The sequence below is a fragment of the Anas platyrhynchos genome, chromosome 2 (genome assembly GCF_047663525.1).
Source record: "Anas platyrhynchos isolate ZD024472 breed Pekin duck chromosome 2, IASCAAS_PekinDuck_T2T, whole genome shotgun sequence".
NCBI classification, from domain to species: Eukaryota; Metazoa; Chordata; class Aves; order Anseriformes; family Anatidae; genus Anas; species Anas platyrhynchos.
In genome coordinates, this window is record NC_092588.1 from 101,743,359 (window position 1) to 101,770,642 (window position 27,284).

General features: G+C 39.0%; 1 protein-coding gene across 19 annotated transcripts in view; it reads left to right on the plus strand.

The window, feature by feature from the left end:
• HECW1 (HECT, C2 and WW domain containing E3 ubiquitin protein ligase 1) overlaps window positions 1-27,284 on the plus strand; it is a 257,827-nt gene that overhangs the window by 152,148 nt on the left and 78,395 nt on the right. For 14 of the 19 annotated variants that reach the window (XR_011806847.1, XR_005263269.1, XR_011806848.1 and 11 more), the window contains 3 exons: window positions 2,579-2,657; window positions 11,976-12,145; window positions 25,706-25,848. Coding sequence is in view for 16 of the 19 variants with exons in the window: in XM_027451321.3 (XP_027307122.2) it covers window positions 2,579-2,657; window positions 11,976-12,145; window positions 25,706-25,848 (392 nt within the window). In the remaining 3 variants the exon portion in view is untranslated. The remainder of the gene's footprint in view (window positions 1-2,578; window positions 2,658-11,975; window positions 12,146-25,705; window positions 25,849-27,284) is intronic. The other 5 variants (XM_027451322.3, XM_072033308.1, XM_072033306.1 and 2 more) reach the window with 1 other exon arrangement.

Here is a 27,284-nt window from a genome sequence, read left to right on the forward strand (position 1 = left end):
CAGTGGTGAGTTTTTAAAATGTTTGTGCTGTCTGACTTGGTTCTTTTTCTTCATAATTAAAAGCTTAAGCTTTTCTTTGTCACTACTGTAGCAAAACTTGACTATTTTTTTGATTTTTTTGAGACCTTTTAGTCAAACCTCTGACTGAATTGGGATCAGGAAAACCAGGATTAGGAGAATTATGTCAACATTTCAAATCAAATCATGAGAACTGTTTTCCATGGAAAGCCAAGGGGAATGTTTATTGTCAGACAGGTAATTTTAAAACATTACATTACTCTCATACACAGAAATGATGTGTCTGTAGAGTAAAAAAGCAGGAGCACTTCCAGGTCCCAGGTACAGATGTGTGCCCCAACCTGATGCCAGCACATTATTGGGCCCCAGAGCACACACTGGAGATATGCCCCATTCTTTAATCCTATTCCAACCTCCTTGTGCCTTGATTTCCATGAGAAAACATGACACAAGGGGAAATTGAGGGAGCACTACTGAAGGCCCCGTGATTGCCTGAGGGGTGAGCACTTAGATGTGCAGTGTGAGGAGCACCTGATCCACAAAATAGATGGATCCTGTAGAAGCAAATCTAATTTATTCTTTTCCCTCACTACAGCTTGTTTCACTTATAGGGCTGGTTGCATTACTGTCCTCCTTATGTAATGCCATGCTTTGGCACTGCAGCTTTGGCCATGCTGGGCATGCTTTTGCCTATGCATTACGTTTGCCCATGCATTACTCAAGCATTACTGTCCTGATTCAGTTTCCATAATGTAGTTATGGACCCTTAATAGCAACATATTTTTAAGTTTTGAACACACTGGTGTTTGCAGGACACCATCAGTTCCATCCCTAACTGTTCAAAACATAGATCATTAAACTGTCCATGCTGATTTGTGGCAGATTTAAGAATCCTGGGGAAATGTTTAAGGGCTGGAAAAAAGTGCACATTTTGCAAATATGCAAGTATCTAGGGCAGTTGGCCCAGGCACTGTCCCAGACAAAATCATGAGAAGACCATAAGTAGTAAGCCTGAAAGGAAAATGTATAATGCCAGTCAACGAGGTTGTATGAAAAATACATCTTGACAAAGAAATGTCATTGTTTCTGCCATTGATTCACAACTTCAGCTGATAAAGGTTACTGAGTTCTTGTCACAAAATTCTCAGTGTCATGTATAATACTGATATAAATGTGTACCTTTTCTATCAGCGGCGGCTTTAATAAATAGATTGAAACCTGCATACCTGAGAAGTCCAAAGCTGTAATTACAACTAGTTAGCTGTGATCCAGCTGGGGTGTTTCTACTTAAATTCACTTGTAGTGTCACTCTATTCAGTACTCCTTATCCCATTTAAATAGTCTACGAGAAACAAACTGATTATGGCAAAAGGTCAAGTACACCAGAGCCCATTTTTCAATGGTGTCTAAATTCACCCCTTGTATTCACAATCCATGTGTCACTTGTGTGTTGACCTGCCAGCTGTGCCTGTTTCTTAATCCCTGCTAGGGGGCTGCAATGCTCCCTTGCTCTGGTTTGAACTCTGTGGGGACAAAGAAGAGCTTGTTTTCTAAGTTAAGCTTGAATACACAATATTTAATATACTGAGCAATGAGTCACAGTTGAGTGGGACTTCAGTTACTGTCTCCTGGCAGAAACTGGAACTTAACTGCATAAATGCTCTTTTTCTTTTTTGCCTGAAAGCCAAACAACAAGACTGGTGAGGAGCTGTGACTTCCTAGGAGCAGAGCAGCACTTGGTTTGGCTCCAGAGTCAGTGGGAGGTAGTCATAGTAGCACCATCGCCCTGCTGAACTTGGAGCCTGTCTCATGGTAGCATCTCTTCTGCTCTGTTCAGGGAAACAGCAGTGGAAACTGCTGTCCCCCAGCTGATGCAGGTTCTTATTTATGCCCCAGACACTGGCATGAGGGGTTTTTGCTTCCCAGTTCTGATCACAACCAGGAGGCAACCTGGGTCCTAACTTGCCCAACGTCAGCCCACCAATGAACTTGCTGAGCTAAAGCTTGACATTAAAACTCAAGCTGTGGACATGATCCTTGTCAAAAAACAAGGTACAGACAAGTGAATACAAAAGGCCACCTGTTGATGTACTTTTTTTTTGTTCAGATTCACCCTCAATACTTACCGGTATCATAATTCACAGTTATTTGCACAGGATAGCAGTAAGCTCAGAGAAATGTGCAATAAACTTCCTGGAAAAAGATTTTCTACTCTTTTAATATGTTATAAAGACAGACATTAGTAGAGGTGAGAGCCATATCCCCATCCTTATGCATTACTTTTATCTCATTTAATAAATAGTCCCTTTCTGTGTGAGGAACCGCTATATTAAAATTACAGTAATATTGCTGTATCATTCTGTTTTAATCAAATGCATCCAGGAAGGTCTGAGTTAGCCGACTAGTGGGTAAATCATTACCTGAATGAAAACATTGTTTTGATTAATGGTTGTCTATTTGACTCTTAGTTGGTTATGTTGTAAAAAGGACAGTTACTCAGCAGTTTGTCTGTTCAAGAGATACAGGAGACTCCTCCTTCTCACCTTTATTCTTCTTCCAGCAGATTTTTAAAAGCATCACCAATGAAGATTCAGTCCAGGGACAGGGAAGTCGGAGACTGATAAGTTTTTCATTGTCAGGTAAGTTACCATTTGTGTGAAAGTTTTAAGCCCAGAGAGCAGGGGACTGAAATTATTAAAACCCTTCACATACATGTCTATGTATGTATATCTATGTGTATGTATTTATGCATATATGGTGAGGCACTGGCACAGGTTGCCAAGAGAAGCTGTGGATGCCCCATTCCTGGAGATGTTCAAGGCCAGGCTGGATGGGGCTTTGGGCAACCCAATCTAATGGGTGGCATCCCTGCGCATGGCAGGAGTGGTGGAACTGGATGATCTTTAAGGTCCTTTCCAACCCAAACCATTCAACAATTCTACAACTCTATGCATTTTTACAGGTTACTCTAGAAGTGACAGTAATATAGAGAACTAATATCTGTCCTACGATTATTGCCGCACCCTCTTCCTTCAAGGAGAGTTAAGTGCTAAAGAGTCTTGTTCAGGTAGAGGGTTTTTTTGGGTGTTTGTGTTTTTTTTTTTTTGTTTTGTTTTGTTTTTTTTTTCCTGATTAAATGTGGTTCTATATATGTATGCCAAGGAAAGCAAGTTCAGTGGCACATGCTTTACTTATGGAGCTCAATGTGTGGCAGCCCTTTGTTTCTTAGAGAGCATCTTCCACAGTCTTGGTCTGGACCTGAGGCAGATCCACATGCCACACTCACAAGCTTATCTGTATTGCTCAGCAGTAACACTGAGACTTCTTAAGCCAGGACACTGCTCTCACTCCTGAATTTTATGGAGGATGATCAGCCTCATGATTTCACATGTCATTGCAGATTTTAAATGCTATGGATCATTTCATCTGGCTTTAATAACAACAATCTGCAAATTGCCTCTGTAGAAGAGTTTGATTTGTCAAAAGAGAGTAGTTGTGAGCAAGGTTCTCATTTGGGGGGCTTTAAGCTTGTTAGTTCGTTTCTGTATTTTTAGTTCCTCCTCAGTACAAAGAGGAAGATGCTGGACTTGACTCAGAAATTCCATGAGAAAATAGCACAGAAAAAAAAAAAAGAAAAAAAAAAAGAGTGGTTTTATTATACTCCATTTACCCTAGTTAAGAATTTTTACAAGTGCAGGCCTTTCCACCTAAAGTCCTACATTCAGGCAAGCAGCATGTTACATGATTGTTTTGGCCATATGATTTATTTCAAGCCTTGTTCTAAGTTGTGCTGAAGCCAACTAGGACTTCTGATTCTCCTTAATGTTAGGCATGCATATCAGTGCTTTTCCGTATTAGGTGCCCAGTGTGGTTCTTAAGGGGTTGTATATGCTATATGGCAGGTTAGACTGACATTAATTAGGACCCATTTAACACATCATTTACGTTTTATTAGGTTGAACAATAGGCACCCATGCAGTGACATTCATTTGTTAAAGAAAACTACAGGTTCAGCTGGAAAGAAATAAAGTAGACTTAGTATGTTCTTAAGTATAGTCTTGCCCAGAATTAAATACACTTTTCCATTCTCAGAGATTCTTTGGCCTAGTAGACCAAGAGATATCAAGAGTGATAATTTGTGAGACAGCTAAATGATGTTGTCTCAGTGGGCCCTAGATCATCCAATGTATAGATTGATTCAAAGTTTACAAAGACCATACCATGTGATACTTTAGGCATTTCTTATCCTAGTGGTTAACATCCATTTACGTATGTATCACATCCATATTAACAGCATCATCACAGCTAGGTTTTTGTTAAAGCCTTGAGCTCACAGTTATTATGTCAAAAATCTTTGGTATCAGAGTAGCTGTAGTTCAGTCTGTCTTTCTGATAGCCTGGACTTGAGGTATTTCAGTCACAAGTTAACACATCACAAAGATTTATTTACTGGTTTCTTACTTAATCAACAGAAAACAAATGTTGTCTATGTCAAAGTAAAATTGTTGCCACTCCTATATCTGCTATGCTAGCTAATAAAATGCAAATCAACCCAGGCCTTTCTGACAGATAGGAAGGAATTGGGATCCTTCTCTGTTTGCACCACTATTGCAGCAATAACCTGTCTATTGTCAGGAGTCCTCTCAGCTCATGCAGACTTCTTAGAGACTGGTCCTTAGGTGTTTCAGTGTCATTATATAACATTTAGGTTTCAAATTCTATTTATTTTATTATTTTTTTTACATTGCAACAGAATGAAAGGCCATTAGTCTTCGGCTGGGGACCATTGTGTTAGTTATTGCACCAACAGAGCCAGCCTACCCTGAACAGGTTATCATCTAAAGAATGCAAGGAGAGCTATACAATCTGTAATACTATTTTTTTAAAGAAAAATATTAATGGAATGGGAGAGAAAAATCTCAAAGTAGGCAAAATCCCAAGAAATGCTGAACAAGATCATTCCATTTCAGCTGATTTATCTTGTTTGCTCTACTGCCTAGACACTCCAGTGAGACACTACTTTAAAATGAACTGTGCAGAAACAATTTATTTCTAAAAGTTGGTGGCAAAGTATTTTATTCCTTCTGTAGTTTTATTGAATATTTTCTTGGGCAAAATCCAACTAGTTTCACTGGAAATGTTGCCTGTGGAAAGGTATCTGGATTGGACAAAAATGTCAAACAAAAGCGTATAAACTGATGCTTTAGAGCAAAATGAGATCACTATCTTCTCCAGAACAGAAAGAGCAGTAGGTAGTTTGTTTTCCAAGTATTTCCTTCTTTAGAAACTGGAAGTTGTTCCTGTGAAAGGTTAGTTCAGCTTAATAGGTTCATTAGCAATACTGATCTCAAAGAAGATAATTTCCCATGATTATGCTTCTTAATCTTTTATATGATGACTGTATTATCATAGCTTTAATTATTAAAACACGAAGAGAAATATCATAAGCCTAATTTAGTTAGATACAATCTTCAAGGAAAACTATTCAGCTACTTTGCATTTAGTTTCCAGTATGAATTTGCTGCTGTTACCAGAGAGCATCACACTTCTGATAAGGCAGCTGAAAGTGTCAAAGCCACCTCACATGAAGTACAGAAAGAAGAAACGTGCTAAGCTTCCCAAGATGTTCCAGCCACTTCACTGGAAGTTCATGGTTTAGCAGCAACATAACACATTTGCCAAAAGCCCTGGAAACCATTCTTTTGGCTGGCATATTTAGAAAGTGTTATCACAAGGTTTGCATGACATCCCTCCTAGCTATATATTGCATTAAAAATCTTTTTTCAAACTTTAATATTTCACATCTCTCACGTGTTTACACACTTATTTACCAAGCACTCTCATGGAACAAATGACCAGAAGGTCTAAATATTTCACAGACATTCAGGAATTAATGTTTCATGAATGTTTGTGAGACATAAACCTACCTCATCTTCTGCCCTTACCAACTCAAGCTATTTTGTCCTGATGTGTTGTTTATAAACCCAAGTTTCTAACCACTCACCTTTTTGTTGTTGCTATTTGTTTTTTACCTTTCAGAGCTTGTGTTAAGGTGAGGTGACTTTTCTACTTCCTCCAAAGCACCAGTGGCTACAAAGTACTGCAGTGCTCTAGACTAACAGATTTAAAGTCTTTGAAATTAATTACTCCGTTATCCTATGTCACACAAGTCATCGTACTCCATGGTATGGAGTTTTGTGTCAAATTGGTTCAGTTCTGTCCTAGACTGGCGCATACTCTGGTTCTGAGCAAAATAGCTGGTATTTTGCTCCAGTCGTTAACAGCTTACAGTGATGAAACTCTCACCGTTACGCTGTTCACAATAGTTCTTCAAACTTTTTCTGTTTTTTTTTTTTTTTTTTTTTTTTTTTCTTGATGAAGGCAATTTAAAAAGCAGCCTGTCTTTCAGCCATTTTTGAATATTTAAATTCTTCACACCTTTTCATTTATTAATAGACATATTTTCTTCTTTACGCCTCTGCTGCCTCTTCCTTATAGAAATGAGAATTCCTTTCAGCATTCCCTTGTGGCACATCCAGCTAGAAAAATTATTTTCTCCTCTTCACTTTACTTTACTCCTCTTTACTTTAGATTCAAGTATCATGTACTGTTGCATGAATCAAATTGGCATTTCCAAGTCAGTGCAAAATTTCTGTGCTGTTACTGTTGAAACATTATTATGCTACTGGTAGCTAAAATAATTCCTATTGCTTTAAAAGCATGTAGCTGAGAGGCAGTGCCTAGGTGTCTCCTGTTGAATCCTGAGCAAGCAGAGTTTCGTTTGTCCTTCTTTTGAAGCCACCACTATGTAGCTCAGCTCAGTATATGAACTTCTGCCATCCAAGCTAAGAGATAATTGTTCTGTTCAAGCTCTACACCAAGCATGCTACAAAAGAAACATTGATGTACCAGTACCCTGGCAACTACCTTACCCCGTTGATAGTCAACCCAGATACCAGTCCTGGTCAAGTCCAGTTACTCAGCATCAGAATCTGAACTGAAAGCTCTTTGGGAATTTACAAAGGAAAACACAAGGGAAATGTATGATCTATCCATTGACAACCTAATTAGTAGCTCTTTTTCTCATAGTGATGGATCATGAAGATAGTTTATTGTGCCTTGATAGATGAGCTATGAGGATCTTGGAAAGACGACAATAATTTTATTTTCTGCCATTAATGAGCAGATTATGGAGAGAATACATTCCATTTGGGTGTTCATCAAACTAAATCACAGTCTAAATTGATGTCTGGGATTGTTCAGCCTGCAGAAGAGAAGGCTCAGGGGATCTCATTAGTGTCTATAAATACCTGAAAGGAGGGTGCAAAGAGGACAGAGACAGGCTCTTCTCAGTGGTGCTCAGTGACAAGACAAGAAGCAATGTACACATGCTGGAACACAAGAAGTTCCATCTAAACATCAGGAAGCACTTCCATACTGTGCATGTGACACAGCACTGGAATAGCTTGCCTAGAGAGCTGGTAAAATCTCCTTCCTTGGGGATCTTCAAAAGCCATTTGGACATGGCCCTGGGCAACCTGCTGTAGGTGTTCCTCCTTGAGCAGGGGGTTGGACCAGACAACTTCCAGAGCTCCCTTCCAACCTCAACCATTCTGGGATTCAGTGATTTTGTGACAGTGGTCTTTTCAGTGACCCTTTGTTATTTCCAGTGTCCTGGTAGCCTTGCAGAACATCGTTAGGTTGGCTTTTAGATGTGTGCTGAAAAAGTTTGGCCTAACTTGAAATGTCTTCATATTCTGAGAGAGTCAGGGGACTCGTGAGCAATGCATAACATTTCCTGAGTTCGAGCACACATGTCTAGTACAATAAAGAAGAAAAATGTGAATTTGGTGTGTTGACCGTAGAATTGCTGAGGCTTAATGATCTCTCTCATGTGTTATATAGCTAGCTGCAAGACAGCAGTTGCAATCAATTGGATGGTTCTTGGAAACATAAAAGACATTCAATACTTGTTGTCTTTTGATGGAAGGAATTTGCCAACTGTATTATAAAGTTAATATCAGCTTTTTAAAACTAATGGCTCTGTTGCTTGTTGGTCTTGACCTTTTTTCTGGTTTGTAGACTGTGTCTACTGCAGTAAAATAAAATATACACAATCAAGAGACTAGATGGACTCAGTCTTCTAGGGATATATTTATAAACTACACAGAATAACTTTGTGTGTTATTTCTAGGAAAGTTCTTCCACAGCTGTTGACAAAAGCTTCTCATCTCTTGGGGAGAATACTTTCTACCTTCATTAGCTTATCTAGCAACAGACTGATGGCCAGACTAACCATAATTCGTTTAGAAATCCGGCCGTTCTATATTCTGGTTCTCACTTTGATTCACCACCCTTTTCTGTAGCATGAGTCTGATCCAGTACTTCACTATATCTGTAGGGAACTGAACTACCATCTTCACAATGGTTTTGCTGATCATTGCCATAAGAGAATCTCCTTGCTGTGAATGACAAAATGTGACTCTCATATCCAAATCATACCTCTCCCCTGACCATTTGAAAGCTTAGTCACTTGTACTGAGGCAAAATCAAACTTGGCAAACACAAATAGGTTCAAGCTGTGAATCGATTAGTATCCTCACCTGGCTCCATGTTTTCACCACTAAACACACACCAACTTCCAGACTGGCACAAAGATGCAGTCTCCATCACTAACCAGTCATCATTGCCATGAAGTCTGGGATGCTGCATGGAAAATGGATTCACAGAGTGATTCTTTACAAGACAGGGAAGAAGGGAGGTCTACAGCCCACCTTAAGGACAGAAGCCACATGCATGCAAAAGCTTCCTAAGGTCTCATCCAGACACCCAGAGATTGGCATATATGGAAAATAAGCCCTGAAGTTGGAAAAAAATCATAATTCACTTGGGGGAAGCAGCAGACAACAGTTGGTGTAAGCTATTTGTATACAGTGAAGTGAGCCTAGCTGGTTTAGGATGCATGTACTTGCGATTACTGGCTTAGGATGCAAATACTTACAATTACTGAAAGTCTGTAGTAGTGAGTTAGCTAGCAGTTTCTTCTTGTTCACCTGCATTTCTTTCTTCTGTCATCTTTCACAAGAGATGGCCTGACATTATCAAGCTGATAGGTGTATAACCTCTTTTTTATGAGTAAATGAGAAGCTGACATACAGTGCATTAATCATTTTTTAATAGACTGAGTGAAAATACACTTCTGAAAAGCAGGGTGAGTTACGTTGGTAGCATTTCCTGATATGTCTGCAAGAAATAATACACTGTAAAACTGCAGTGTACAGCAAGATGAATCTAAGCCTTCTGGAATTCATTAGTTTTATCAAAGATTTAAATTCAGTTAACCCCAAGTACTGAGCATTTTCAGAACCTTTTTCTGAAGACAGTACAGATAAGAGAGAAATATTTTCATTTGGGGGAGTGGAACAGATGGTATTCTTCTAATGGGGTGTTATACAGCAGTGGTAAGAAAGTACCTGAGCCTTTTGGTTACAGAAAGTTACAGCATCCATGGTTTCCACTTCAGATTAGATTGACTTCTTATAGTTATATGCAGATACCAACGCAGCTTTATTCTGAACTTTTGTATTTTTGATGCTCTGTTTTTCACGGTGCCAAGAATTTGTGGTGATATATGTAAGTATAACTGCAATTTCTGTAGTTGAAAAAGCTAGTTTTGTGACCCTATGGGCTTTGGACATTAAATACATGCTTCTAAGTGACTTTTTAACATAATTTGCTGTATCGTGCAATTTAAGAAAATGACACAAAAAGATAAAATTTCTTGTGAGCTTGGCTTAATCATTTTTCTAATCCAAATACAAAAATTAGATAATTAATTAATGTTAGGAGTACTTTCACCTTTGTGAGTGATTAATTCCCACCACTGGACAGAGATTGGTAGATTATCATAATATGTATGTTCTTTATAGTGTATAATATAGATGTATATATAATTGAATGCTAGCTATTTTCTAGCGATAGACTATTTCTTTGCACAGTGGTAGCAAAAAAAATGGTATGGTTGCTCTTTGAAGGAAAAAAAAATCAGAAACACATACAGCAATAAATATTTCAGTTTCAGAATCTTTTGAGGAAATACCAGAGAAGAAGAAAATAAGATCTCAGAGGTCTTTCTCTACTCTCATGTGTTATCAGCCTGACACGATTATACTGCTGGGCCTTGTCACTCATAGTGCTTTTGCAATCTTGGCTTCTATTTCTGGAATGCACTTTTAACAGTACAACTTCCAAAGCAAAACAGTTTGCCATAAAGGATTTCAGCAGGGCTGATAGATTAGATACCTACCAGTAACACAGAGATTGCACACTTGGAAAAGAAATCCATGTTATCAGTTTGAACCAGATCTTTTTCTTTGTGTAAAAGCATTGCTAGGACCTTGGCAGTACATAGTGTCAGCAAAGTACTTTCAAATGGGATATTAGTACTGACATCCCCTATTTTTTGTTATTTGTTAGAGAACATTACAAGAATAAGATTCTTAAAATACAGTCTGTTTCAGGACCATCTGTCCAACCTCTTTTGAATGTCTGCTACATGAATTGTGTGCTGGAATATATAATCAAAATCAACCAAAATGAAAACAGTTGCTTTTTAGTTCACACATTTTATTGTGTTGGCTATTACCATAGGTGAAGGAAGCAAAATACAACTCAGTGAATATTTTCCCTGGTTTTGGTTTAGCTGTTTTCTGAAAATATGCTGATGTTGATGTGGAAAGTGTAAGATTTTCAGATTCATCCAAAATAATCTGCCTGGAGTGTTTTACATGATCTCCCATAACGTGCTAGAATAATTAGTTTGTTTGTTTTGTTTTGTTTTATCAATTAGGAGAGAGTTTAAGCACTGATATTTTAAATTACTGTTTTAAAAACCTGCCTAAAAGAAAACATATATGTAAATTGAATGTTTAAGAATACATCTGAACAATTTGGGAAACCATCTTAACTAATGCTTTGTACCTCTTCAATAAAGTAAGGGAGAGAAAATAGCCAGTGCTTTTAGCCCTATGTGAAATTAAGCTTTAAACAGAGGAAGAGAACCTCCATGCAAAGAGACATGAGCAAAAACAAAAGCTCGACATGGGGCAGCAGTGTGCACTTGCAGCCCATAGGGCCAACTGCATCCTGGGCTACATCAGCAGAGTGGTGACCAGAGGGTTGAGGGAGGTGATTGTCCCCCTCTCCTCTGCCCTCGTGAGGCCCCACTTGAAGTGCTGCATCCAGTTCTGGGGTTCCCAGCACAAGAAGGACACAGACCTGTTAGAGTGGTCCAGAGGAGGACAACAAAGATGATCAGAGGGCTGGGATTTTCTCTGCACAACGTGTGCAGCACTCCCTGGGAATTCTGCAGTTAGAAAGTCCTGCTCAAAACTTGGAGGTTACGTATATCAATCTCCTAAGTTAGCTGAGGTAAAGTTAACCCATTCACGGAAGGAGGAGTTTTAAAGTAGAAAAAATGTAAAATGACTTCTCACAGAGAAAGTCATCTAAAAGCTAAGTTTCATAGAAATAGAAAAATGATACCTAGGAGAACTGGCATATATTGTGTACCAAGTGCCATGTCTATGTAGTAAAATGAATGGATTCATCTCTTCTCAAGTTGTCCTATCACTGGAATCAGGCTGAGCAAGTGCTTAACTCCTTAGAAAAAGCAATAGATCTCTTCTGTTTAGTTCCATAAACACCAATTTAGAAGCCACATTAGTCTGCACAATCAGGTTGTAAAATCTTCAATTTCATTAGATAGTAATTTTTAAATCCTAAATCACAGAATTATTATAATTTGGCTTTATGTTACCTCATAAGAAATATAATGATTTTTTTATATTCCCACCGTATTATTTGAATTCCTCACTGGCTTCCTATCTATTTCTCCCAGAGAGCTACCTGCAATATGAAAAATAATAAATTTATTTATCTTGTTAACCTTCTTTCAGATTTCCAGGCTTTTGGTCTGAAGAAAGGAATGTTCTTCAATCCAGATCCTTACTTGAAGATTTCCATCCAGCCTGGAAAACATAGCATCTTTCCAGCGCTTCCTCATCATGGACAGGAGAAAAGATCGAAGATCATTTGTAATACAGTTAACCCGATCTGGCAAGGAGAGGTAAGTAGTTGAGCTGAAATTTGTTCAGTTGAGCTGAAACTTATCTTAAAACATGTCAATTACTCTAGCAACGGAAGGTTTTGGTGTGTTGTTTGTTTGTTGTTTTTTTTTTCCAAACCCTTTCTTGGCTAAATAGTTTCATGACTATTTCATGACTTCATATCTTAACACAAAAGGCTTAAATAGTAAAACTTTCGGGATGGGCTGTACTTCGTGAATGTAGTTTATGGAGTTAATTATTGAAGGTAAGCCTAACTGAGAAAGGAAAACTAAATTTGGGTAATGTGAAAGGCTGCTGGTAAATTCTTGTAGTACTCTTACACTGAGATGAGACATTATATAAAATAGAGTAAATATAGCATGCAAATAAAAAGAATCTATGTGATTGAAAAACATTAGCAGTAATATAAATTAAAGTCAGCTTTGGCACATTTGCTCATCACCTTGAAGAAATGCTCTCTAGTCTGCTGCTCCTTGTTGGAAGGGCTTAGTGGGTGTTAATGAGATCTCAGAGTTCAATTGCTGCCTGCTGTTTTTAAATTACACCCAAAATGGAAACAGACAGGAAAGAATGAGGAATCTCTCTAAAATTAAAGGAGCCTGACATAAAGGGTGTGATTTACTGGTGTTCCCTGTCAGACCAATATTTTCACTGCAGGAAAGAGTAAAAGAAAATAAATAGATTAAATAGATCTATTCAAAATAAAATGCAAATTGCAAAGTAGTTTAGGGACAATTAGGTCAAACTGCATAAGAATGAAAATTTTAGTAAAGAAGATGGAAGAAATGTCACTGAATACTCCTACTTTGAGGAGGATGGTCAAGAAATTAGGTATCACATCAGGTTATGCAACAGGTGAGCCTTTGTTGGGGGAAGGTTTGACACCTCAAAACTCATCTGAGAAAAATGCCTTCTAACAGAACTCACTTAAGTGGAAGGCCCTGTCAGGAGGCATCCACCAAGCCATAACGTCTTTCTTGCTCCAAGCATCAGACATATCTGGCTGAGGGGCCCCAGGTTAAGCCGAGGAGCTGGAACTGACATGGAGGATCAGAGAGTTGGCAGAAAGTAAAGTGCTTAGGACGCAGGCCTAGAGGCGGGCCAGGCGTGAAGAGGAATGCTGCTGTATGTGTGCCACACCGTGCATGGGATTTGTGGGAGTTTGCAGAGAGCACGGATGCCAGGAGTTGATGCTCAAAGGAGGACTCAGGATGTGGCTGTGGTCCCACTGTTCTCTGTCTGCCAGAGTTACCTGCTGAGGTGGCACACAAGCTGTCCATATTAAAAGAGGGATGTAGCAGCTGTGCTGGAGGCTGAAAGCCAGCATTCTGGAAGCACTCAGTACTGCTTGGAAGACTTCTCTTGACAAAGACAACCAATGTAATTTTCTCTCAATTCAAGGTCTTTTTGCACTGCTGCAGGGTACAATAACCCCAGAGTAAGGATGTGGCCCTGATGAGGTGTCAAGGGTCTCTTCTCCTCAGGGCATAAAATATGGCTGAGTTTGTGGGCTGACATTTCTTTTCCAGCAGAGTATTTCCTTTGGCTGATGTGGAGATGTTCAACTGCATGTACTTGGGCTGCAGTTTCTACACATCTGCTGTTCTGAAGTCTTTGTTATTGAAAATACATCGGCTTCTCTGGCACAGAAGTTCCTAGGCTCCTTCAACTTTATGTTTTTTATGGGGAAAGGAGAGAAGGAGGACTACAAACTATTGCTGAATTGTGGTGGTAGCCATTCTTCCGTCCTCCCTTTTCACTGATGGATGTGAATACCTGAAATTAATAATATTGAGAAAATCATAGCCATTTTATTAAATCAATCAGTCACTAGTTGTTATTCCACAAATTTGTTTCAGGCAATGTATTATTTCAGAAGGGTGGTTCTTCCTTAAGGTTCTCTGTCACAGTCCATATAAATAGAAGACAGATTTTTTTATTATTTTGTTTTGTTTTTACAGTTCAATGACATATTTAATTTATTTTGTCTGCTAACTTGAAAAAGTCTGGAATGGAGAAATTAAAACTGTAGAAGTAACTGCAAGCTGGTATCTTTGTGTTCTTGATTACCCTTGAGTAAATTCAGTAGAGAAGTGTTGCCTTAATTCTGTAGGACTTCATCATCAAAATAAAATCCTAAAGACTAAGAGAAGATGGTCCATTTGCTTATATTAATTCATTCTGATTTTTCCCCCTCATATACCTAGCAGGCTGTTCTATTTGCAGAGTAACCACTTGCATTATAAGAAAACTCTAGGAGCACCATGATACCTCTGGCAATTTTTCATGTGTCATGCAATATTGATGATCTTCTTCATTTCACAGGCTATTCAAATACTGTTCAGCACAAGTTACTGTGAATTAAAGCTGTTCTTCCATTGCTCTGTTTAGTTGTGCTTTAGACAAGAGGACTTAAAAAAATGAAGTTTCTTACTAAGTGATAAGAGATACATTTGACGTTTTGGTGCTTGTAGCAGGGCTCAAAAAAAGAACACTCACTGAGAATTATTCGGTGAGATTAAAGACCATTCAGGCAGATTAAAGACCATGTGGTATCTTACAGTGGTTGAGAGGGTCCTTCTGTGATGCTTCTGTATGTTTTTACATACTTACAGAAGCATAACATCAGGTTCTGCTAAGCCAAAGTGTTGAATATTGCAGTGCGCAATGATGACAACTGGTAAGTACTTTGGGGGAGATCTAGACTAGTTACTGATGGTGCCTCAACCTCTACACAGTCCAGGAGGAGAAGTAGGCCACTGCAGGAAATAAAAACAAGTTCTCCTCAGACGGGGAACTTACTGCTGATTTATGGTTAATGGACCAGGTTCTTTTCATATTCCTTGCTCTACTTTCAATCTGGTGCATTCTTCAGCAACATCTGTACTGTTAAACAAAATAGATGAGGTCCTGGAAACCAGGTGATGCTGGACAGCTTGAATCTATGTGGTAAACTCTGCTGTCATCTGAAACATGTCAGCAGCATCCAAATGACTTGTTTGGAATGTAGTGACCCCATGCCACTCCTGACATTGGTTGGCACGCTTCAGAGCAATTGCCAATGATCGGCAAAGGAAATCTGTGGAGGAAAAAAAAAAAAAAAGTGTTCTTTTCCCAAATCTTCTGTTTATCTGGTAGAGTTGGGGAAGTTGACCATCTTTCTTCTAATATTGATGTTAGAAGAGTAAGAACATTTTATTTGTCAACCAGTACAAAGTGATAAACAGTTCAGGCAAGCAGTACAGATCGTTGGAGGTCATAAGCAACAGAGTAAACTGGTTTAAGAAGTAGTTCACATACCTCAAGCTGAGTGGCAAGTTCTGTCAATATGTTTGTAGATAAAGTACTTTAACCCCTCTGGACCTTTCCTAAGACCTATTTATGGCATTTCTTAACTGTGGCAGTTTGTTTGAACTAGCTGCTTCTTTAGATTTTGTTATTTACTAGTAAGTAGATAGAGAGCCTCAAGGAATAGTCAGTGAGATGGCTATAAAAGTTGGCTGCTGCAACTATCCATATATTTAAGGAAGTATTATCTGTTAAATGACACAGTGAATTTCAACTCCTATAATCCTAGTTCTGGAAGAGCAGATTGCATTGAAGTAGGAGCCCAGTACGAGGATACAAACCAACTCAACTCCCTGCAGCTTCACTCTTTGTTTCTTTGTTTCTTTCCCTCAGCATTTACAAATATTGTTAATGTTTTGGGCGGCCACTTTATCACTCTGAATATAGCTGCATTTCACTGGTGAATTAATTGATGCGTGTAAGCAGAGGTGTTCAGCACTCTGTTGCCAGATCACTTAACAAATAGTAGTTAATGTGTCACATCTGATAAACAGAATTACAGTATTTACACATGTATAACTTATACTCTCTGCACCTCAGATAACCTACAACCTTTCAAAAATACTGTACTTGAATATGTTGTCATGAAGCCTGTCTCTTCAGATTACCAACACACAATCAGAAGACAGAAACAGGGGCTCGAAGGCTAGGGGGTGGTGATTTGGGGAGAAAAGGCTTCTATACAGGCACCAGTGGTAAGGTTTGTATGCTGGTTGCAAGACTGCCAAGATTATATGAGTGCAGTTGGCTCTCTGAGTGATGTTTTGGAGCTCCGTTTCTTATGATGCAGGTTTATAACTCAGCCACTGGTTTTATGATCATAAATGCTGGACTAGTGTATGATGGATCACCCAGCAGTACTGGGACTGAAAAGGCACTTTGTCAAAGTAGCCAGAGCATGCAATATGGGGTTTATGTTAGCTCTGTGCTTCTCTTGAGGCTTTATGTTGGCCATATGATGATGTAGAACAAACCTAGAGTGGCGCAAGCAGGAGATTCTTGACCAAAGATTAATGTTTCCAGTAAAACCATTCAAGATACTTTAACTCTATTTGAATCAACAGTATGAATTTAAACTGGATGCAGGTTGTATTTGATCTGATTTTGATCCAGTATTAAGAGCACTGGATGTTGACAGTCCTACCATCGCCTCACAGAATTAATACACGATTTCATCAAAAGTCCAAAATGTAAAGAGCAAGAGGAATATCACACTGATTGAACTTTTTTTATTTGAATTGTTTTGCTTAGATAACCTTTCTCTCCCTTCTACTGGCAAATACAAAATAATCTGCTGCAGAAACAGGCAAACCTTTACACCTAACTGTAAGTCCACCATATATGTAGTGAAATACAGATCCTGATTTCGGTATGAGTTTTGCCAAAGGTTTTGCCAAAAGGCATGAGTAAAGCCTTGTGAGTGGTAGCATCAGCATATGACATTCTGACGCACGTGGCCATTTGGGTCAAACCATATTTATTTTACACTTTGTGTAAGATTGTTTTAATATCCCGTGATGACTGGCAAAAGCCCAAGACATCTTCAGTTCCTTCAGGAATGGGTTAAAGAGTGAAAAAAAATATCTAGCTTATTTTAATATGTCATTCTTCTAGAAACACATTTTTATTGCAACTTCCGCACTTAGAATACTAGCAATGTTGCTGGCCTTGAATTTTAGTACTCAAAAGAGTCCTAAAATATTTCCAGTCTGTTCTGTACTCATAAACTTGCGCACAACATATGAGAGATGAAGAAAAATTGTAACTCTTAAAGCACTGTTTATACTTGATTTCTTCCAGGAGTTGTTCTAAATTTAACTGCTGAATCCCAAGGCAAAGACTCTCTAGGAGTATTTGTAGGGATGTCCCAGCCTTCAGCAGCCATGGGGCTCTGTGTCCTAAGTTAGTGACACTGCAATATTTTCTGTTGTTATTGAGGACTACCATAATAAGTTTAAGAAACTGGAATTCCCCACAAGCTTATCCAGTTGCTCACGTAAGTAGTGTTGTATGGGACAGTAGTGACGTACAGGAGATTTTTGAATGGGGAGCAGAATCATACAGATGGAGAGTGGTGAGTGCGTTAAGGATGTAATTGTTTCAGTAGAGTATATGAAATGAAAAGCCCACTAATGAAATATTCAGCTGAAAGACTAAATCTGTCTTCATCCATCAAAAGTAATTTACAGCCTTTTAAGATTTACTTCTTCTTATATTGTCCCTGTGACATGATGGGTATCACAAATAAATTCTGTTTAATTGTATCACTTATTCAACTCCAAATCAAGAGCCTAATTCTTCCTGTCACCAATGTATTAATTTACCTACCTTTCACCAGTTATTATACTGACTGTTCTTAGGATTTGACTTGCACTTAACTTGTCTAATCAGTGCTAGTGGACATACTCAGTTCATGTCAACAGCTTCCTTAATAATGTTATTGAGAGCTCATCGCTATGATCTATCCATATTCAGGGATGCAAATAATGTTGTTAAAAATAAAACATGAGAATTAATCATCATCATCATTAGTTGGCTTTCTATGAAAACTGTTCTCAGACTCTGGAAATGTTTTTATTATCTTATAAATGGATACAGATGTATTCTGCCAGGTCAGTATTAGCATGTGCCTTCAGTCTTCACCTCATGTAAGTCATGCACAAAACCCCCACAAAATCTGTTTATGGTAAGAAAATGAATTATCTGTGTATGTAAAACCATCCTCGGGTTTAGAAGCCAGAAAAAAAAAAAAAAATCTTGGCACTAAGAAGCAGCTTGCTATCTGAACCTCCCTTTACTACAGTGTTTTCAGATCTTGCTCCAAGATAACAGTAGTGGTATAAATTCAGATCTGTGTTTATGTCGAGATCATTTGAGAGAATGGATGTGTCATCTGATCCTAGATAGCTTTGACTCTGATTTGCGTCTCTGTGAGAGTGAATCCACAGGGAAGAGGCAGGTGTGCAAAATCTGTGTAAATGAGTAGGAGTATCCTAATGACTTCACTGGGCAGAGCCCAAACTGATGATATTGTCTGCTTAGCCCAAGAGTTAGTATGTTGACATGGTTCTTTCCATCATAGAATCATAGAAACACAAGGTTGGAAAGGACCTATAAGATCATCTAGTCCAACCGTCCTCCTATCACCAATACTACCCACTAAGCTACTAAATCATAACTCGTAGCACCTTGTCCAAGGGCTTCTTGAACACTGCTGAGTTCAAGCTTTTAACTCTCAGGGTTTTCCAGTCTGGGAGCAGTCTTCCAGCACAAATCACAGGAGCAGCTAGTTGCCCACCTCATCGTTCTAGTGGTGCTCCTCACTGTGAAGGGGTCCTGATCTCCATTCATTTATATCTAACCTATGAACAGGAGCACTCTCATCTTTGGCTGGTAAGGATCACACAAGGAGACAACTGATCCACCACATGGATGGTATGGGGTCTGACACCTTTTAGGGCCAGGCGCCCAGTGAGAAACAAGCTGTTCCTAAGGGTAATTTCTCGGCAGTTTAGATGAGGCAATCTGCCATCTCCTCTGTGGAGTGTGCAGTGTCCTGTGTCATCTGAAGTTCTAAGAGTCATTTCATACCATGTGATGGTTGGTGTGATATGCAAGGTAATGTGTTGTGGCTGATGTAGTATTGTAGGTAGTTACTGGTTTGGGCTAATAAGAATAAAGGTTTAATTTCTTGTTGGTTACACATCTATCCACTGACCACTGCACAGCAACTATAAATGTTGGATTCCATGATATCTTAAGAGTTCTTCCCCACACACACATTTTCACAGTGCATTTTACTTGAGTTTTTATAAGGGGATTAAGTGAAAATGTATTCTAGCTGTCACTAAAATTTTATGTGGATTGTCCTTCCCAGGTGTCCTGTTTTCTGCAGATATCCAAATAAATATATTAATGAACATTGGACAAAGTCTTTTCCTTGGGGGAGGCTTTAGTGTTGAAACTAACTGATTTGGTAGGTGAGTTGAAAACTTGAAAGCAATGTCTTCCTTTAAGTGTGTTTGTAATAAAGTACAAAGAAAGCCACAGACAAAGTCACAAACGAAATCCATGAAGTCATTTTAAAGTTTGGTTGGCCTCTGGACAGCTTTATAATCTAAACCTTTCAAAAAAGCTGTCAGAACATCAGTATTTAAAAAATGACAGAAATTAGATTTTCATTTTGTTATTTGTGGAAAAAGCCTGTTTATGTAAACTTGAGTACGCTATTTTACAGTTAGTCTCCATGTAAATGTTAGTGCCTTTGGATTCCAGTAGGTTGCATGAATTTCTTGTCCAGTTTTGCAGTTTGCACTAGCAGCTGTGATTCAAGGAACTCAACCTTTTTTTGTTTTGATTGTTTTGTAAAAAGTGTAGCATGAGTTGGAGTTCCCACAGGCACCTACTCTTGCAGAAAAACAGGTTTCTGCCCTTTCATACCTCATAACGATGCTTAGTAGCACCTTTACACCTGACCCTCTATAAATCTCCAACTTCCAGCACAAGCGACAAGGCCTATAAACACTATCCATCCTCCTAAAAAGAATCTGTATGATTTTTTCTTAACCTTCATAGATACACACTCAGTAAGGGCATGGTGAGTTATTAAAGCAAAGGAAGAGTATTTGAGAAACAGTAACCACAAACAAAATCATTTTTAGGTTCTTTATCTGTTTTGTTTTAATAAAGCATTATGAGTTTTCTACTCCTAATGATGATATTTGTTACAGAGTAGTTGAAAGTTGTAGATACATAGGACTTATCTTTGATGAAAATTAAAGAAATTTTCATATGTACTACACTATCCTGCTGAGGAAAAAAGCTGAAAAAATGAGAAAATTCTGCAAAAAGTTTAATTTGCTTTGGGAAGGCGGAAATTTGGTTGCTGGGAAAAGTAAGATCCATGGGTATTTTCTAATTGTTTTGCATGTTTATAATTTGGCTTCATCATGTTGCCAGCAATTGTGAAAATCCTTCCAATAACATCATTGAGGACAACAAGAGCTAGGTTCTTCTTTGTATTAAAAAGAGTCTAAAAACAGTGACTGCTCAAGCTTCTCAGACTGCTCAGCTTTCAGCTCACAACACACATTCTGACCAAAGACATTTTTTATTTAAAAATTTAAAAAGCTATTTTTTTTAAGCATCCCTTTTGGGAGCTGAATGTTATGCCCATAATCTGTCTCTAGACACTGACTGTGGATCTAATCTTGATGCAGTAGTGAGTACAGCAATATCTGACATGGCTCCACAGATTATACGGGGAAGAATTCTCCTCATCTGTCTTTGCCCACAGTCCCTTAGCTCTAGTGGCTCTGACCAGAAATAAGAATTTCAAAAGACAGAAGTGTTTTTCCTGGATGACACAAATCAAGTAGTGATGATTGACAGAAGAGATGTTGGGAATAGGGCTTGTCAGGGGCTGGTACAGATGTAATATAGATGTCATGAGGTTTCACTGAGTAAACTGATTTCCACTGTTACTGCAAGAGGTTATCATTTTCTGCCATCCTATGAGACTGTTTCAAAGTCTTCATTAACATCAACCATTTTCCTCCCTGTTACTTCCATGTGCTTTGAACCAGACCTCGTTGTTTGAAATCCACTACCCAAAATATCATCATATATACCACTGAGTGAGGAGGATAATCCAGTTTTGTTTTCACAGCTGGTACAAAAATACATATTCACACAATCACGTAATAGTTTAAGTCAGGAAGTCATCTGGTCTAACCCCTCTGCTTAAGCAGACACCTAAAGAAGGTTGACCAGGACCCTGTCCAGATGGTATTTATATATTTCCAAGGAGGAAGACTCCATAACCTCTCTGGGCAACCTGTGCCATTGCTCGGTCAACTAAAAATTACTTCCTGACATTCAGAGGGAACCCACAGTGTTTTAGTTTGTTCCCATTTCCTCTTGTCTAGTCACTGGGCACCACTGAAAGGAATCTGGCTCCATCTTCTTTGCACTCTCTCTTCAGGTATTTATATACATTGATGAGATCCCCCTAAGCCTTCTCTTCTCCAGGCTGAATAGTCTCAGCTCTCTCAGTCTTTCATCATAGGAGAGATGCTTGAATCCCTTAATATCTGTGGCCCTTTGTTAGACTTTCTCCAGTATCTCCATGTCTCTCTGGTACTGAGAAGCTCAGAACTGGACACCCCAAGAGAGTCCCCATGAGTGGCCTCGTCGATGCTGAGGGGAAGGATCACCTCCCTTGACATGCTGAGGCCACCCAACATGGTGCCAGGGGTTGCATGCACATGGTGCCAGGTGCTGAACTTCATGAGGCTCCTGTCAGCCCGTTTCTTCATCCTATCAAGGATGGTACTCTGGATGGCAGCATGACCCTCTGGTGTATCCATCACTCCTCCCAGTTTTGCAAACTTGTTTCGGGTATCCTCTGCCCCTTCGTCCAGATCATTAACAAAGATGTTAAATAGGACAGGAGCAGTATTGACCCCATGGGTACTCTGCTAGTCAGTGGCCTCCACCTAAACGTTGTGACACTGGTCACCACCCTCTGGGCCCAGCTGTTCAGCCAGTTTTCCATCCATCTCACTCTCTGCCATCCAGCCCATACCTCAACATGTGAGGATCCTACAGGAGGCAGTGTCCCAAGCCTTACTGAAGTCCAGGCAGACAATATCTGCTGCTCTTCCCTGATCTACTGGGTTGGTCATTTCATCATAGAAGTTTGTCAAATTGGCCAAGCATGACTTCCTTTTGGTGAATTCATGCTGATTACTAGTGATGATTTTCTTGTCCTTCGTGTGCCTGGAAATGATTTCTAGATTAATTGATCAGCCTGTAATTCTCTTTCCCTTCTTGAAGACAGGAATGACATTTGCTTTCCTCCAGTCCCCATGCATTTTGCCCAGTTGCTGTGATCATTCAGAGACGATCGAGAGTGATCTCGCAATGATGTTTGCCAGCTCCCTCAGTACTTGTGGACATCCCATCAGGGCCCATGGGTATATGTACGCCCAGTTTGTTTAAGTATTCTCTGACCTGATCCTCTTCCACCTCGGGTGTATCTTCCTTGTTTCATCCTTTCCCCCTGGGATTCCTGAAGGCTGGTCTTCCTGGTAAAAACGGCATTCAGTACTTCAGCCGCTTCCATGTCCTGTATAATGAGCTCGGTCCCCTGTTTCTTTCAGCAGTGGGCCCACATTTTAGAGAAGACCATGAAATTCAGGGCTCTTTTTCTTGCAGATAAATATGATATTAAGGGCCAAGTATGGAACAGTGTAAAAACAGCCAATGTTTTGTAACTAATGTACAGGGGCTAGCACTTGTCAGAACAGAAGGTGAAGGAAGAGAGAGAAATGAGGGTTTGATTTGGTTCCTCAACCAAAGAAGATGACAGTCTAATCTTTAAATGTTACAAGAACCTGTGTGTTTTCATAAATGATTGGGGATTCTTGAAAATGAATTTATCAAACCTCGGTGTTTTGCTGGGGCCAATTTTTCAAAGGGTGGGTGATCAGTGTGTTCCTCAGAACAAGCGCTCCTTAGGGATTTTCAGGGTGGATGGCATAAGCCAGAGGCATCCACAGTCAGGGATTACCTCTAAAAAATTAAGAATTAAAATTAGATGAGAATAACAGTGGGAGCAGGTTCTTAGATAATGGAAAAGTGCATTATGTAAAATTATTACTATTTTACAAACTGTCTCCAAACCCACCTCTCCGAGTTCAGTTTTGATCTCAAACTGCAGTGGTTTCCAAATGGTAAATCTTTTAAGCCCGGCCACAGGACACTTCAGATCCTAAAGACTTAATTGTGTTTCCAAGACACTGCTGTTTTCAAATATCAGAACATTCTTCTAGCAGCAGTGCTTGGAAACTGTGATCATGGGCCAGGACAGTCTCATATATTCCCAAATGCAGTGTGGTTGGCAGGTGGTGAAATCAGAATACAGTTTGATTTTACAGATTATATGGAATATCACTGTATTTCTATGCCTAAGAGGCACAGCAGTGTGAGGAAAAAAATAGACATACAGACATTTCCTCTGGTTGATTCTAACACATCTTGCTCCATGTGGCCATTCTCTCTGCTCAGTTGCTGACAAATGCTCTGGAAAATGTCAATGTGTTTCTTGTGCAAGAAAGGAGCCATCAGGCTCAATTCCACCTGATATTATGGAAACAAATGTCCATGAAGGTTCTGATTTACTTCAGAGCTGTACCACAAGACAAAATATTAGTAGCATAGGAAAGTGCAAATCATTTATCTAGGTTTTACTTTCCACTTACGGACAGTTCAGTCTCTACCTGTGTGTGTGCATGCTCTAACTCACAGAAGCTGTTTTACAGTATAATTGTCAACAACATTATAATGGAGAATTCATTAAATGATAAATTGCTGTACAGCAAAATAACTTCATTGAGTTAAGTTATTTACCTTCTTCTGCTTTCCTTGTAAGTGTCATGTATTGGCAGTTACCCAAGGTTTTTAGCAGGTGAAATAGCAATAATACAACTTACTTTGATAAAGCTGCTTCCAAAGTACATGAGAAATTAATGTCCTACCCTTTGTAGGTTTTATGTTCTTTGGTAACCTGTTGCAAAGATGTAGAAAATAAGAAGAAAATAATGTTTTGCTGTTATTTGAAATGTTTTTCTCTGATTATTTGCTTCTTTTTTTTTTTCAGGACTTAATTAATAGAATATCCCACTCATGTTGGTTTCACTTGAAGCTGTTCAAACTAAGCATTGCTGGAAATTAGATCATGATCCAATAGAGCAAACAATTTAGGGCTTAACTCCAAGTCTCAATAACCCAGAGCACTGTTCTGTTGTGAAGATTGTTTTTGGCACTGGGAAAAGATAGAAAACCCTTTCATCTATCTCAATAGTCACTTACTACAGAAGTCGGCTTCCAGTTTAATACTGACTTTTCAGTTAGACAAACAGCAGTCTCGCAGATAGCCAGCTTTTGTGTGCCACAGCAGAGATGCCATTTTATTTTATTTTATTTTATTTTATTTTATTTTATTTTATTTTATTTTATTTTATTTTATTTTATTTTATTTTATTTTATTTTATTTTATTTTATTTTATTTTATTTTATTTTATTTTATTTTATTTTTGTGTGATTGATGATACCCTAGTAGTAGCAGGTCTGTTTGGCAGAAAGGATTCAGTGACCCATGTCACCAGCATTGTTATTCCTAAATAACAAGCTCTGCTTTCCTTATGGGGACACACCTACATCTCCAGGTGCTGTAATGCTCTTATGCTTGGAATCTGTATACATGAACTTCCTTGCACTCAAAACCTAAAATATTACCCTCCTTCCTGATTTTGCATGCACACATTCACTAAAATATTACTGAAACATTACATGTAAGTAAAAGTAGATGTTCTTAAAACCAAATCAGCTGAGGTGGTGGTCATGTTTCAAAGACTGCAGTGACACCACCAGTTTTAGATGTTGCCATTCCCATCTTCCCTAGTACCATTGGTTCTGGTGCCTGTGCCATGGCTTACCTTCTGGTTTAGCTTTGTGGAATCATATTGTGTGCTGGGTTAGGAGATTGATACAGATAAACACTAATTTCAGACTTTTTCCTACTAAGGTTGGACAGGGATGAGAAAGAGAGGGAGAAATTTCAATATGTATCTAAATATATATCTAAAAATTGTGATCAGCTGGCCTTCCCTTCATTAGATCCATACTTCTCAATAGCTGAGGTGTGCTGCATAGCTGAATGGCCATGGGTCTGGTGGAGGGAAATGCTTACTAAACATCTCTCCAGGCTGCCAGTTCAGTTGTACTTCCATGCAGCTATTTAAAGTTTTTAGAACATGGGGAGGGGGAAGGGAAAAAACATAATCTGTAATGATTTACATTCCCATTTAGACCAGCAATCACTGGTAGGGCAGAGTACATTAGATTCCCATAGGTGTACTGTCCTTATCATAGACAAGCCTTGTGTAGAGTGTTTGGATTCTAATATGATATGAATAAATTAAATTCCTGCGTTCCCCAAGCCCAATTATATAATGTTACACAGTACATATAGTGTGCTTTTACCTACTTGCTTTGAGAACAAGCTTTTTTATTTTGCAGGCCTGTGTCTTGGGGTCCAAGGACTGTGAAAAAAACAGACAGTCCCACGGGTCAATCAGATGCTAGCAGGATTTTGTTGCTGTGGCTTGGATACCAGCTTCATGTTCTGTGCTCTTCTTTTCTTGCAGCAATTCAGCTTTGTCTCCCTGCCCACGGATGTCCTGGAAATAGAAGTTAAGGACAAATTCGCAAAGAGCCGACCGATCATCAAGCGTTTCCTGGGAAAACTGTCTATGCCAGTTCAGCGCCTCTTGGAAAGACATGCCATAGGGTAATTTGGCTGCTCGTGTTACCTTGAGCTTTTTGAGGAGTGTGCTGCCATTTAAGTCCCTGATGATGTATCATTATAGTGTTACAATTATGTTGAGGGGGAGTTATCAAACTGAGAGTTGCCTGTTGAATTATGTTAATTAGAATTTATACAACTATTATCCAGCCAGTAATTTTTCTCTATAGCCTTATCCATTGCATTTTGAAACATGAGAGCTGGCATTTAAGAAAGATTTTTTGTGTATCGTGACCACAAATCTGGAGAGTGCAATATTTTCAATTTAAACATTGTTTTAATGTTATCAACAGGCTATTTTCATGTTTCAGGGAATTAATGTGGGCTGAAATCTTGCCAAATCTGTTCCTCCTTCATTTAATTTCTAGACAGTGGAGATAACTATAAAATATATGTGTCATGTTGTAACTAAATCTTTCTGACCCTCCCTTGCTGCCAAGGAGTAACCGGTTCAAATCAGCAGTCTTGTCCTGCTTCCCCTTTTTAAGAATGTCCTTGGAAGGTGTGTGCAGACAAAGTAACACACCAATTTATGAGGGATGGATAGCATGTCAACAAAGCTAAAAAGTTGGCTGTAAACTCTAAGGTTTAAACCTTGAGGAGCAGGGAGAGAAAGAGTAATCTACTGAGAAGAACATAGGCAATGCAGTTCCCAAGAGGGCACTTCAGAAAATTGGATCTCAGTTCATCAGAACAGCAGGAAGCTGAGCTTGTTGGAAGTGTTTTTGAACAGCTGTTTCAGAAACTGGCTGTGATATTGACAGCTGAATCTACCAGAAGGGACTAAACTACCTCCCTGTTTCTCAAGTAAGAAAGATAGAGTGGCTTTTTAGAAACCAGATGGAAAAGAACAGCTTGGGTAAGGTGGAGCCCTATAACTGATATCACTGGCTTCCCTTGATGTGGAAAGATTTGTCATCATCATCTGATTATATCCTCCTATTTTACTTCCTTATGGTAAACACTGTCTATCTAAGGGTATACTTTGCCAAGAGCCGTGCCTCCAGCCTGCACCTAGATCTGGTTTAGTTTTAATACCATGGTGGCTTTTAAATCTCAGGCAAGCTCAATGTGAAGTATACAACCAAGATCATGTGTAAACCTTGAGATCATCTCATTTATATGAGTTTCCAATGCATGTGAAACTATCCTAGCAAATATATTGGGCCCAACTGAAAGTGAACTATGTTTCTTCAAAAGATGTATAACTATTACTATCTAGTGAACCCTCTGCAGTCAAAAATGCTTTGCAAACATTGATTCAGCCTCATTTTGGGCAGCTGGGAAGTTAATCTCTTCTGTAGTTTCATTCTGTTCTGAGGGGTGGATGAAGTGTGGCAAAGGGAGGGACCTGCACAAGGACAGAATGGAGTCATTGATCAACCTTGTCAGGAAGGTGTTCTCCTGATATTTCAGCTTCA